The sequence below is a fragment of the Trichoderma gamsii genome (assembly GCF_001481775.2).
Source record: "Trichoderma gamsii strain T6085 chromosome Unknown Scaffold_105.2, whole genome shotgun sequence".
NCBI classification, from domain to species: domain Eukaryota; kingdom Fungi; phylum Ascomycota; class Sordariomycetes; order Hypocreales; family Hypocreaceae; genus Trichoderma; species Trichoderma gamsii.
This window is the reverse complement of record NW_020171442.1, coordinates 1-13906: the sequence shown is the minus strand read 5'-3', so window position 1 is coordinate 13906 and position 13906 is coordinate 1. Positions and strand designations below refer to the sequence as shown.

Sequence of the window (13906 nt, the reverse complement as noted above, 5' to 3'; positions counted from 1 at the left end):
GACATACGTGGTCGTCTGTGGTTGTTGCCTTTGGGCGAGGCGATCGGCACTGGGGCAAGGTACAGGGGTTGAGTGAAGTTGGCGATGCGGATGATTGTGGTTTACGGCATGTCCAAGGGGACTATTACTGCATACATGGGAAATGTGCTAGTGGCTTGGCTGAGAGAGGGCAAGATTTTCAGCTCGTCCGGTGGTGGAATGAGTGCAGGATGAAGAGATGGGGATGATCTCTGTGAAGTGGGAGCATGCAGCGTGTAATGATGTGCGTGGTGTAAGCCATTGTCTGCGCTGTATATGTAGAGCATGATGTGGTGGTGAGGGCAAGTCTCTGCAAGAGGGAATATCAATATGCCCCATGACTAGGAAATCAGTGAATGATATACATACATAACATCAAATAGTATGAAGGGATGTGCATAGGTGAAATGCGGGATAATACACGCATCGAGCATAATGCACAAGGCACGCAAGAAGCCGAAGTCAGTGCCAGTGAGGGTATGACGACACAAGCCCACCGCAGCTGGAAAAAAAATAGGTACTAAGCACGAATACGACCTGCCGCAGCAGTAATCGTGAGATTTTTACAGCCTGGACGTGTGCCACAGCAGCTGCTCCAAGCCAACCAATCCCCGACTTGGACTACCTCATCGTTACACACTGCAATAGCTCCTCCTCAACCCCTACATACAGCAGGGAAAGCAGCTTGAGCCAAAAAAAAACAGGGCCTTTGCTGCTGTTATTAGTACTGATTTAGACTAGGCCGGGACTGGGACTTCTTTTATGCACTGGGTCCGGCGAATCAACAGACAGGGAACAAGGGGCCATGGACAAAGTGAGGCTTGCGGGCTGTGGCGAGGCCCGTCAGTGGACTGACTGCTGGGCTCTCTGCTGCTTTGGTTGGCTTTGGCCTTTGATAACGTTGTGAGTGGTGCTGGGAGACGAGACGAGACGAGACGAGAGAAGAGAAAAGAAAGAGGGATGATCCCTGGTTGGGGCCGTCTCGTGATGCTCTATTTTTCTTTTTGTTGTTTTGGTTTTTTGGGCTTGGGTAGAAGAGGGGGACTGATAATGAGGAGAAGAAGGATTCAGTTGGGCCGTGATGGCGGTTCGAGGTGGTGTAAGTGAAGGCAAATTTCACAAGCACAGACTATCACGGCTTTTCTACATGCCCTCTACAGCAAGGGTACACGTCGACACGAAATCCAGCAGCTGCTACAGTACACGTACATGTACAAGCCCTGCTGTCGCCAGCCATCCGACAGACAGACAGACACGGGCTTCACCTTCATCGCCCACTTACATCATCTCCGGCGGATGGATCCAGCCCAACTCCCGCCACAGCAGCCCAACCAACCCAACTCCTACACATATCACCCAGCACGGCCCCATCTGCTCCAGGACCCCATCATGATGCAAATCGCTTCCTTTCTCTTCCCTGGCCGGCGCCCCCCTCCCCTGCCTTGTCTCTTGTCTCACCCAAAGGGCAGCCAAGCAGGTCCTCTAGGTCACTGCCGAAGCGCCAATTCGTCCCTTTTTGCCGTCGTCTCCCAAACCTCGCCCCCCCTGGTCCCCTGCTCGTCAAAATATAGGTACCTAGCAGAAGAAGACAGACCCCCTGTAATGCCACTTTCCAGTACATTCGTAAAACCCTTCTCCACGAAGGGGTGGGCGCTGTGCCGTGACCATCTTTTTTTGGCTGCCTGTCTTTTTTTCTCTCTCTCTCTGGTGACTGTTCCGTTTCGCCTCAAAAGGGCGTCCCCTCCAAGCAACAGCTCGCTCTTTGTTCCGTGCCTTGGTCCCCCTTGCTCAAAGACGGACCACGTATGTTGCTTCGCAGTACCGAATAGGTACCCCCTTCACCCCTGGCCAAGGCAAAACCAGGGTTGTTCGTCCACTTGTTTCTCTTCCCAAGATAGGCGCGCAGCGTGCCGAAGCGGACAAAAAAAGTAGTGTGCATGTTAGTCTAGGTAGTTTTTTCTTGATCCAAAACGAGTGGCCGCGATGTCATCATGTGGTGTTTCCACACACTTCACGCTTCTGTGCCTCTCTGTCTATAAAACTTTTTTTTTTCATCCTCATAGCCGCCCGGTTTCACTGCCCCTTCTTTTTTTTTTCCCACTTGGGTACCTGACCTGGCCTGACAATTTCTCTCTTTTGACATTTGACACTTCATCAATCTTTCTTCTTCTTATAATCCCGTTGTGCTTCCCCGTCGCCCTCCCTTATATCTTTGTGCTTCCCGTCTTCCTTGTGAATCCCGAACAAGCTGCAATCAAACCTCCGACCAGTCCTCTCTCAACAAATAAACATATTCACGTCTCATATCATATACATCTTCTCACTTCTCTTCTCTGCACAGAGCAACCCCTGGCACACCCTCTCTCTGGACCTTCCAACGTTGTGTCCTCCTACCTATATTGCCACCCTCTCCACCTCTTTTCATAGAGGACAAAGCCGCATATCAAACAGTAAAAAAAACACCAACCGGCAGCCCCCGATAAACAAATTTCCTGTCGACAGCTGCGGGAAACCCATCATCTTTCTTTTTTTTTTACCCTTCGTGGACGTGTCAACAAAATCTTTTCCTGCCGTGCTCCCCATACATCACAAATGGCTACCGAGGCGACGGTCTTACACGGCCCTCTGCCGTCGGCGGCAGATGGCAGCACAACCTCGCCAACGCCGCGCGGCGGTGACGGGAAGCTGGACGACCGGCCATTGAGCCATACCGCCGTTTCAAGACAGAGAGAAAGGCGAGAGCGGATGAGAGATGAGGCAGAGACAGATAAAGAGGCGTATTCCTCGGACGACGACGCTTCAGTCAGGTCGAGCCGGAGAAGACCAGCCCCAAGACGGTCATCTTTCCCGTACAGAGACATCATCAAGTCTGTTTTATCAAACATCATGACCAAGAACGAGGAACCCACATCATCTTCTTCTCCATCTTCTTCTCGGCCCTCTTCTTCACAAGGCAAGGACAAGTCCGATATGAAGGACAAGAAAGTCGAAGATGTCGTCAGGGGCCTTGCCATGGAGGAGTGGAACGCGCGGTGGCTAGACGAGCTCGTAGCCAAGGTCAAAGGAGAGCGTGAGTTTCATCCTCATCTTTTTTTACAAATGCCAACTAACACATGAAAACAGTCAACGACGCCGCCTCAGATCACAGCGTCTCAGACGGCCGCCACACGCCATCATCCCAGTCCAGCGACGATGATGATGACGCCTCCCTCAAAGACATGAAGCGCTTCCAGCCCACCGTAGAAGACTACGACTCCGACTCCGACTCGGCCTCAGAGCCCGACTCCCAAGCCGCCGCTCAAGACGACCCCCAGCCTCTCAGCCGCTCCTCTTCCCTCTCATCAGCCTCCTCCAACGACTCGGCCATGTCCTCTCCCAGCAGCCAATCCTCCGTCTCCACCGCCGCCTCATCTCCTCCCCCCTCTGAGACGGAGTCAACCAAGGACCCTCGCCTGTCTCCTCGTCCGACCGTTCACTTCTCCCCTCCTACCATTCACTTCCTGCCGCCTGATCCCACGCCCGAGATTGAGCGCGAACAACCCGAGCTGTATCAACCTCAGTCGTTGCCTTCTCAGCTGAGGCCGCCTATTGTGTCTGAGAGACAGGCTCCTGTCGTGGCGGAGAGGCCGACTCCTGCATGGGGAGCGCTGTTTAACGATAGGGATGAGCCTACTCCGGCATTGGGCAGATTTCTCCGCGGTTTGGCAAACTATATTGTAATTAAAGCCCCCTTTCTCCCACTCAACCATTTGCTTGGACATGTAAGCTAATACGAGAACACTCAGATCGCGGAATATTCGCCCACAGACTCCCTCGTCATCACCCCCGACAAGCTCTTCAAGTTCTACACCCGCTACAAGCTCGACAACGAATTCTTTCCCTTCCAACGTACGTTGCCCCTTTTTCCCCCTTGTTTCAAATCGCATACATGTACTTATTCATCACAGGCGTCTTCGACACCCGCTACCACAAATCCATCCGCGGCCTATCCTTCCTCTACACCGACCTCCGCTGCGAGCACCACCTCGTCCAGGAATCCATCACCCGCAAGCCCGTCATCCCCTCCCTCACGCCCGCCGGCTTCGAGGACTGGATGACGCTGCTCATCCGCGCCTTTCCCGACCGCGAGGCCAAGAGGCTCGACATGGTCCTCGCTGACGTTCCCCTCCTGGCGGACGACAGACACAGCAGCAGGAGTCCCGTGAGGAGCAGTTCTAGTGAGAGGCTTCTTCCTAGACAGCTCCCAAGGCAGCTGTTTCCGGAAAGGGGCCATGCTAGGGCCTTTGACCTGTTGGAGTCGTCCTTTTCGGAGTGGAATAGAATCACTACTGTGCCTGTTCCACCCCCTGAAGTGGTGCCTGCTCACCCGCTTGCTTATTCCTTAAGTTCCAATATTCCGGCTTCGCTGCAGAAACTTCCTCCAGCTGCAAGCAAGGCCCTCATGGAAGATACGCGCCGTCACAAAGACGCCTGCTACATTGACCAGACCCGTCTGCGTCCATCTTCCATCATCTACCCATCCTCCGCATCTCCCTCATCACCATCCTCATCTTCCTTTTCCACCTCCTCCATCCCCGCAGAAGTCAAGTCCCATTCTGAGCAGCCATCTACAAGCTCCAGCTCCTCCTCCAAGCATCACCACCGCACATCCCGCTCCAAAGAACGCGACTCCCGCCATCGCACTGCTTCAGACCGATCTTCCCGCCCGCGCGAGAGATCGCCTACTGGACGGCGCAGCCACAGAAGCAGGCGATATAGGGGAACTAGCCCCAGCGAGTCGGTAGAGCAGAGATATAGCTCTGGAAGAAGCGATGAGCGACGGAGAGAGAGGGAGAGGAGGGGCAGCGTGGCTGAGAGGTGAAGTTAGCCTTCGCTATTTGTTTTCATTTGTTTACATCCCAGATGGGAATTACATGTATTTTATGTTTGCTTTGCCTGGGAGAGAAGATTGGATCGGGTTACAGGCAAGAAAGGATATCCGGGGCGTTGCAATGGATCAAAAAGATTGGAATAGCATAATCAATAGCGATAGCTTTTTTTATTCCTAGGATATTTATTAATAACAAAAAAAAAAATAAAAAAAAAAATTGAAATGAAGAAGTCCGAGATTTAGGAAGCTTTGTATATATTTATATAGTTTTTTTCTTCTTTCTGATTTTTATCCTCACAGTAAAATTCTCTTTTCTAACATCTTCGTCACCCTCAAAACCACTTCATTATTTGTCGCTCTCAGCGACTTTCTTGCCATTTCTCCCTGCCATGAACCTTTTAAATCAGCTTTGTGCCAACTACTTTTGCCTACTGGCAACCAAAACAACCGGTCCTTCACTTTGCTACATGGAATTTCATCGATTGCTCCATGGGCGCTGATTTTTCCGCTCTTTTTTTTTTAAAAAAAGCTGAGATAAAATTCCAGTAACACTTATACGTAAAATGTATAAACATGTAAGAGGGGCGGGCCTTTGGGTGTAGGTCAAGCAATCTGCCACCACAAAATAACAAAACAAGAAATCAAAACAATAATGCCATATTCCGCTCGCAAGACGCAAATATTTTGTTAATGCGATGCCCAAATTGTAGCTGTAAAAAAAAAACATATAATAAAAGACAACGCACACACTAAGTACAAAAAGAGGCAAAGAGTAAAAAAAAAAAAAGATATGGAAAAACGACCCGTGGGAATAAAAACAGCCTTGCGCCCATCACTATGCCTGCCCGATTTGTTTTGCTTTTCGTTGTAGCCGAGTGGTGAAGAAAATTAATCATCATGTGCATCCTTTCACAAAGATCATGATTATTTTCTTCTCTCCATCCCAGCTAGAAAAGGATTGTGAAAAATGGTAATAAAGGATTTACACAATAATCACTCTTTCAAGGGTGACCCAAAATAAGGAAATTGGGGAAATAAAGAGTGTGTCACAGAGAGGTATTGTACCTCAGTGATAAGAAAAGAAAAAGTGTGGAAAACAGCAAAGGTCGGCCACATCATGGTAGCTTTTGTTCGCCCATTACATAGACTCCACCGATTTTTGCATGTTCTCGGGGGAAGAATGGAAAATATGCTGCAAAGGAAAAAAAAAAAAAAGGAAAGTGAAAAGGACAAAATGGATCAAAGGACAAAAGTCGCTATTCAATCTGTTTATGCTCGCTTGCTTTGCTTTTTTTTCTTCTTGTGTTTTTGTATGTTGTTTTGCTTTGCTTCTGCTTCGGTCATGGGACCAAATGTGTTGATGCAGGTGCAAAAGAGATAGGGGGACAAATATAATCAGTCTGTCGTGTTCCAAAACTTGCCCCAGCCCAAAATGAAGCAGGAAACAAGGAATGCACTCAAATTGTCATAAGAGAAATGTCTCAACCGAAATGAAATAGGCCGTAACAAGGGCTGGGGGAGGTTGGGTAAAATCGATGTCTCATGAATCATCTCGAGGAAAAAGAAAAGCGTAGTCGTCGTCGCCCGTTTTATCATTTCGCCCCATCCAAACAAAAGAAACGCCGTTGCGTCATCATCGCAAGTCAGTCCTGGTCAAGATCGCTTCTCGATTCTTCAATGGTTGACGGCTTCGAATATCGTGAGAGCACCGCTGATAGGTGGTGGCGACGACAATCTTATTTCAAGCGTCATACTCGTGGAATGATAGGCAGTGGTCACCTCGCTGATGAAGAAGAGGCAATTGACGAATCGTAACCCAGGTTGCTAACCATCTTGGAACGAAGGGCGCGCTTCCTCTTATAGGCTCTATAGCCTTCCTTGAAGACGGAAAAGGATCGCTGCAATTCCTTGTCTGGATGTTCTGGTAACTGAATCTCGACAGCCTTGAGGCAGACGCGGAGATTTGTTAATTCATTATCGTTTTCCTGCAGTTCTTCTTCCCTAAAAAATGTGTGAGCTCATAAATTAAATGAAATGACATGAATTGAAAAGCATTCAAATGAAAAATATGAGAATGCATAGCGGAAGTGAAAGGCGGAAATAAAAATGTTGGCTTACAAATAAGTAATGCGGTTCTGGAGGAAAATGATGCGTTGGGCAGCACGCTCAGCCCGTTCAACCAACAACCTATGAATGTGCTGCGACAGGTCAGTCAGCATATGCGTATAAACGTGCGTGGGCGGAAATGAGAGTGGTGGTGGAGAAGAATGAGGGAAATGAGATGAAATGAAATCGAGTGAGGTGCAATCAGGGAATGAAGAGAAACACTCACATCGGACTCTTCTTGGCGGGCTGTGAGATTGTTCACCACAGTGTCGAGCTCTTCATTCAGTTTCACCAACTCGCCAATAATTTTGTTGGACTGCGCCGCGTTCATTCCGCTCTTCGGTAGCGGGGCCTCCTCTTCCTCAAACTCGTCATGGCGATCATGATACATCATGGATGACGAGGGTGTGGGCGACATTTGGTCGGGAAAGCGACTGCGGAACAGAGATGACGGTGAGCTGAAAATGTCGCTGCCGCCCAGGTCGCTGCCTCTGTTCTTGCGGACAGGCGTCTCGATGTTGAGCGGGCGAGGCCTTCGCGACAGCGGCGGGCTCCCATAGATGCTGCCGGTGTTGATGCCGCCGCCCAGGGCCTGCTCGATCTGGTTGACCTGGCTGCCGAGGGCCATGAGCTCCTCCATGCTGTCGCCGTACGTCAGGCGCGATGCCAGCTTGCTGAGGCGTCTCGCCAGCTCCAGCTTGCCGGCCCGCACGTCGCCGCCATCGCGGCTGTGAGAGGCGTCCAGCTCTCTACGCAGGGGGCTCAGGACGCTGCTCCCCGAAAACGCATAGCTGGAGGACCCGACGCTGGGACTGGACCGCATCAGCGGCGGCGGCGTCTCGGACCCGGCGAGGCTGTCTCGTCTGGTGGTGCTGGTGCTGCGTGTGCTCTGGCTCTGATTGCTGACTCGGCGGTGGAATGCGCTAGGGCTGGTCCGGCTGCCAGTGCTGGTGCCCGAGCTGGTGCGGCGCTTCAGCGACTCGAGCACCTTTGGCCGCTCATCGTCGTGATCCCGTCGACCCATTGCGATGTCTGGCGAGCGAGGACTCCAGATAGGTAGAGAGAGAATCTGCCAGACCGACTCCGAATATGCGGTGTCGCAGCAGCGCCCCGACAATCAAGGCTCAATGAGCTGGCCGCGATGTGGTTGGGCGTCGCTGTCCAGCCAGCCTCTCGTATTGCGTGTCGAAGCCCCCCTCCTGTGTCTCCTTGTTGTGGTCAATTGTCGGCTCCCCTCAGCACGCGTCACCGGGACGCCAGGCGGGCGCAGCTGCGGAGGCTTGTCGTCGGAATTCGAAAGTCGCGGGCAATGTCGAGGATGGCGATGGCAGAGGAAAAGCCCATTGGCGTCGGGGAGGTTCTGTGGCCAAAAGTGACACTCTTAGCCGCCTCTCCCTAATTCAGGCCTTTTGGCGGGTTGGCAGGATTTTGGGGGACGAGTCTGGCTCAGGTACAAGCACGGGAACAGCCAGGCCTGGCGGCGGATCAATGGGGCCCCGGAGCTCCGTGCTCGCAAACAGGGATTTGCCAAGTCATCACGCAACATCGGATGCAGGGATCCATGGATGTCTAAGCAGAGCGCCGGCAGACACCACCACAATCAATTAGATTAACTGACCGTCTTGTCTGCCCGGCCTCGCGCTCGTACTGGTTCGCAGCCGGTTCGCACCGCCACACCCTCTCGCTGCGTGCATGAGAAGCGCGCCACACGTCCGACGATGAGAGGCCGGCTGCTGCTATCGCGCATTAGCTGGCACCAGCAGCGAGAGTCAAATCCTGCGTCAGCCAGGCGCCTGGGCTGCGAGGAGGCTGTCATTGGCAGACGGGCTCTGTCCCATCAAAACGTATGCGGTTGGACGGGCAGCTCGCTGCAGAGATGGCAGCCATGTGATGGCTTTGGCCGCTGCCACATGTGTGTATGATGCGTATGTAGGCGCATGTCTGTATGCATTCAAGCGGCGTGGCGTTGCTCGTTCGATATATCGTGATATGACGTGAAAGAGGATGATTCGAGGGGCGATGGAAAAGAGTCGACAAGAAAAATTGACATTTTTAGGCAGAAGAAGATGCGATGATAGGACGATGAAAAGACGATGAAAGGAGAAGAAAGAATAGAGAGCGCAGAAATCAGTGCCCAGGCAGATGCACGCGTTAATGCTGTTCGCGCTATATTGCTAGCTATTCACGCCTTGCCAACCACCCAATTTCGTCAATGCCGGGATCCCCTCCAGGAGTCCCAGCCTCTCTGTACAGCACATGTACTGTATATCTGCACTCATTGCCGCCCAGACGTCCAGCCGTGATGCTCTGAACTGTACGCGGTTGCTGATGGCGAGGTCGCAGACAAAGCATGCAGTGGCCCAGCCGCGTTTTGCTGGCATCACATCATACTGCACCGTATCTGTAACTGGACGGGGCGACACGCCCTCACCTAAGCCACATGCACTCTACTGCACAGCACACAGCCCTTTCATCAGCAATCTCCAACAAGAAACCGGAGCTGGAATCGCCAGCTGCTACGGTGGGGCTTGCGCTGTGCCCTGTTTTTCCAATTAAATGGACGTGTTGACGTGCAGGATTTACGGCATCGAAACGGCTCCCAGTACATGTGCCTTGACTTCATGTTACAAGTGACAATACTCGTATGCCTCCGCAATGGCGCTTCAACCTGCGAGCGTCACATCTCTGACACCAGCACACCGTATTCTCAAAATTGTCATTAGTAGATGCCCTGCTTTGTGCTGAGTGGCCCTCCATCGAATAGCAAGATGCTGAGAGATTTCTGCAGCAAGGGGCCGCCGCATGAGGCACAAGCCCCTATGCACTTACACAGAGAAGCGAAGCCTTTGCAGACGGCTAATACCGTAGCAGCAACGTTAGTGCTGCCTGCCCTAGCCAGCCGTGGGGAATGACGATGCAGGAGTAGCGGTAGTGCATACGAGCATGAATGGGGCCTCTTGTTAGCTTCCAGCACAGCAGCTTGGCAAAAACGCAACACCGCTGTTTTGCTGCGGCAGAGGTGGATGCTGGTGAAGTCGACGCCGATGCAGATGCCCCTTGGAGTTGCGACTCGTCCGGGTAATGGATGATCCGCCGTGTGGACGAGCTAGGCCGGATTGATGTCGAGTTGTCCATCAGCTGGTAGAGGCAGTAGATGAGGTTGGAAAGCTGCTCTGGTCCAGAGGCTTTGAGATTATATACCTAAGGTACCTACTCAGTCATGATCTGCATGTACATGTAATCGCCCAGTTATCGACGGGCCCGCCTTCAATTATCCGCAATGACTTGGGCATTGGCATCGCTACCGCCATGGATCTTTATGGCGATATTCTTGGATGAAGCCATGCCCCGGCCATCTTTAGGGCATCATTTTGCTTTTGCAGAACCTTGAACGTACGTATGCAGCGCTTTACGCGTTATGTGGCTGTTCTGACGAGATTCTGCAGCCTCCAAACATGAACAGCCAGGCACCTGTCTCATTTCCATCTTCCTGCGCGCCGGCTCTCGATATGTCGGATTGACGTTATTGGGTCCTGTCGGGGGCATTATCCCACACAAAGATACTGTGTTCCGGCTGCCCCTTTCTTCGGAAGAAAAACCACACGACCTGACGACCAAGGAGGACCTCGGCGATGAGAACTTTGGTCTATCATCTAACAAGCGCGTGCCGATCCCATGCTCTTTCAGAAGTTGTGATGTTGGATATACCTTATGCTCGGGTGTTGGATATTGAAACTGAGCCCCTTTTCAAGCTTGACATATATTTTCGTATGTCTCTCATTTCAGTCTGCTGATGTGAGTCAAATAAACGTAGTGTATCATGACAGTCGTAAAATAGTATCTTCCAAGAGTGTTCCCGTAATCCGGTGATTGTGAAATACATAGATCAAAATTATCCCCGTTTTTCCTGATTATTTACTTTCTTCTTGCCGTCAAACAAGATGATGGCCGTATCAAATTAAGCACCTCAAATTCCTAGCTGAACTATCTCAGTTGCAGACTGCCTTTTATATCACAGAAAAGGGACAAGAGGCCTTTATTTTACCCTTTCCAGTCCCCCCATAGTATTTCTGCAAATTCGACGAATTAGAGCGGGCTGCTTTTGCCTTACGTTGCACCAACTGGCGCGCTCAAGCTTCGTGGAAGCGAGCCATAGACATTATAGAGGACGATACAAGCTCGCTGAATTTCCCCGTCTCTGCCAACCTCGTTTCATTCAGACCAGCTTTTCTAAATGTCGGTCGTTGGATGGCCTTCTGCGTGAATGCAAAACAGCCTATGTAGACAATGACAGACATTTTCCATATGATGTTACGCGCAACAACGTTGACCAGCCAAAGGAAATGACAGCTCCCGCCAGCTCTTTCTTCTTTACTTTATACTGTGTTACACTAATCAGTTGTGAAAGTCTGCTGCTGGCGAAGTTGTAACTATAAATTGAGCAGTGTTTTCCTTTGAGAACCAATTTCCTTGAGAGCTTTGCGAGCGGTCTTTGCTTAGTAAAGTTTGTAGATCTACCATTTAAGAGTTTAGGAGCCGCCAGGTCTATTTGTGGCATTCAAAACAATGAGGTGTGAGTGTGCTGCGGCGCAGTTGGGTGAGGAGGCTGGAGCGAACTTTAAGAGGATTAGGTTACACAAATTTCTTTTCAGCGCTTGTCTTGTAGGAACATGGTCATGTGGAGGTGACTGGATGCACTGAACTATATGCATTCAAAAGAGGCGGTGGCTACGAAAAACCGGCTCAAGCAGATTATAGGGGACTAAGGCGACTTTCGTACCATCTCTCTCGGCGAGGCTCAGCAGAAAGTCGAAGTCGAAGGGTACTTTCCAGTGTCAGGATGCTGCATACCTTAATGACTGAACCAGGGTCGAAGTCCCTCAGGATACTTTGCGGTTGTCGGAATGATATACAGCGGCTAAACCAGCTTCGCAGAACGCGATACTGGACACAAGTACAAAGTTGACGATGGCGGATGCCACAGTTAAAGTCTCATCGGCCGCACCAGAGGTGATGTACGTAACATTGAACTCTGTATATCGAAACAGCCTCCGCAGTGTAACTCCATGTTGTAGCTACAGAAGCTTTGCCCAGATGTGCCATTCAATGCGATCCCTCTTCGGCGAATCTGACTCGGAGTGCCGCCGTGAGAAGTGCGCCAGCAGCGTTTGCCGCGCTTGGATCTCGCGCACCACACCTCCGGCACCAATTCCCTGATGCCAAGACCATCGACCTGACGGAGCCTATGGCCCTCAAGGGCGTGGGAAACGACGGACCGTGAACCTCCCACGCAGCGTCCATGCTGTTAGCCTTCCTGATTGACCTCCGGTGAAGCTGATCATCTGCCCCTTCATCAGGACGTATGCCTCGGGGAGCTGGGCTTCTTATTCGTGTTCATCGGCATGGGGGATGTACTCCATGTTGTTGTTCCTCTTGCGGAGCCTAAACTTCGAGATCGAAGCACTTGGTGTAGGCGGACATCTCCCGGATCTGGCCTCCGATCCCGCGGTTCAAGTTCTTCATCGAGATGATGATGCTGGGCTTGAACCTCTCGCCGCTCGTCACGTCCTCCAACTCGAGCTTGTCCTTGTACGACATCAGGGAGCCCCCGTGAATTCGAGCTCATGCCACGTGGCGAGCTTGTCCCCGATCTCCAGCTTCGTATTGCCCAACAACACGTATTCGTTCATACTCCCGTGCCTGTTCACGTAGGTCTTAAGGACGAGGCTGGGGACCGAAGGCCTCTACTAGTCCTGCTCGTACAACACGTTCCACGGCTCGATCTTGCCGCAATCCTTGGGCAAGGGGTAGTCGATATACCCAGCCACTTGAACCACCCCATGTAAGCGAACTCCTTGCTCACGATGCAGGCGTCCTCCGTGTTCTGCTGCATGTTGATGCGCCATGACCACGTTCCTCCCCGGGACGATGGTAGTTGTCTCCGAGTTGAACTTGCTGTCCACTATGGCGGCGAATTGCGTCTTCAATATGGGCTCGTTCTTCCCTACCGATCTTATGGTGGCCTCGCCCTTGATCGGGAGCTCGCACAAGGTCGCTTCATAATACTTACCCCGAGTCTGGTCCTCGGCTTCATGTCGAATCTGTAGAGCGGTATCATGAGGACGTTGGAGGACGCCATCTGGATGGGCTCCGTCTGCCACGAGGGGAACTTCTTCTCGAGGTAATCCATGGTGAGGTTTGGGAAGGGTACCTACTACAAGTGGTGGGCCGCAAGCCGGAGGAGTCCTAACTCATGCTCTGGGTATGATACCTGAATGACAACGAGCAACGTTTGCAGTGTCGGATTCTTTAGTTAACTTGCTTCGAGCCGATCTCTCGGTCGCATGAGTAAAAGAAGGGCTAGAAGGACGAAAAGTCTGTGCGCCCTTGAAAAAGTTTTTCCCGAGGTCGTTTTGGACTTGGGCCGGGTGACAGTTGGTAAGACATCAGTGGCTTGGAAAAGACAAGGAAGAGTAGAGAGCGCAGAAAACAGTGTGCAGGCAGATACATTTGTCAATAGGAATAGCAGAAGTAGCAGAAGTAGCAGAAGTAGCAGAAGTAGCAGAAGTAGCAGAAGTAGCAGAAGTAGCAGAAGTAGCAGAAATAGCAGAAGTAGCAGAAGTAGCAGAAATAGCAGAAGTAGTAGAAAAAGTAGAAAAAGTAGAAATAGTAGAAATAGTAGAAATAGTAGAAAAAGTAGAAAAAGTAGAAATAGTAGAAATAGTAGAAATAGTAGAAATAGTAGAAAAAGTAGAAATAGTAGAAATAGTAGAAATAGTAGAAAAAGTAGAAATAGTAGAAATAGTAGAAATAGTAGAAATAGTAGAAATAGTAGAAATAGTAGAAATAGTAGAAATAGTAGAAATAGTAGAAATAGTAGAAATAGTAGAAATAGTAGAAATAGTAGAAATA

General features: G+C 50.9%; 3 protein-coding genes across 3 annotated transcripts; 1 reads left to right on the top strand and 2 right to left on the bottom strand.

Annotated features, from left to right (window-relative positions):
* Positions 1 to 2610: 2610 nt before the first annotated feature.
* On the top strand, positions 2611 to 4879 carry TGAM01_v211142 (hypothetical protein; the record flags this gene model as incomplete). The annotated part of the gene is made up of 4 exons (XM_018810308.1): positions 2611 to 3088; positions 3142 to 3734; positions 3804 to 3906; positions 3966 to 4879. The coding sequence occupies 4 exons, from the start codon at positions 2611 to 2613 to the stop codon at positions 4877 to 4879; spliced, it is 2088 nt and encodes a 695-aa protein (XP_018656500.1).
* A 1784-nt stretch (positions 4880 to 6663) lies between these two features.
* Positions 6664 to 8018, bottom strand: TGAM01_v211141 (hypothetical protein; the record flags this gene model as incomplete). The annotated part of the gene is made up of 3 exons (XM_018810307.1): positions 6664 to 6889; positions 7007 to 7086; positions 7221 to 8018. 3 exons carry the CDS (start codon positions 8016 to 8018, stop codon positions 6664 to 6666), a joined length of 1104 nt encoding a protein of 367 aa, XP_018656499.1.
* Positions 8019 to 12741: 4723 nt separating this feature from the next.
* On the bottom strand, positions 12742 to 13184 carry TGAM01_v211140 (hypothetical protein; the record flags this gene model as incomplete). The annotated part of the gene is made up of 2 exons (XM_018810306.1): positions 12742 to 13023; positions 13065 to 13184. 2 exons carry the CDS (start codon positions 13182 to 13184, stop codon positions 12742 to 12744), a joined length of 402 nt encoding a protein of 133 aa, XP_018656498.1.
* Positions 13185 to 13906: the final 722 nt, after the last annotated feature.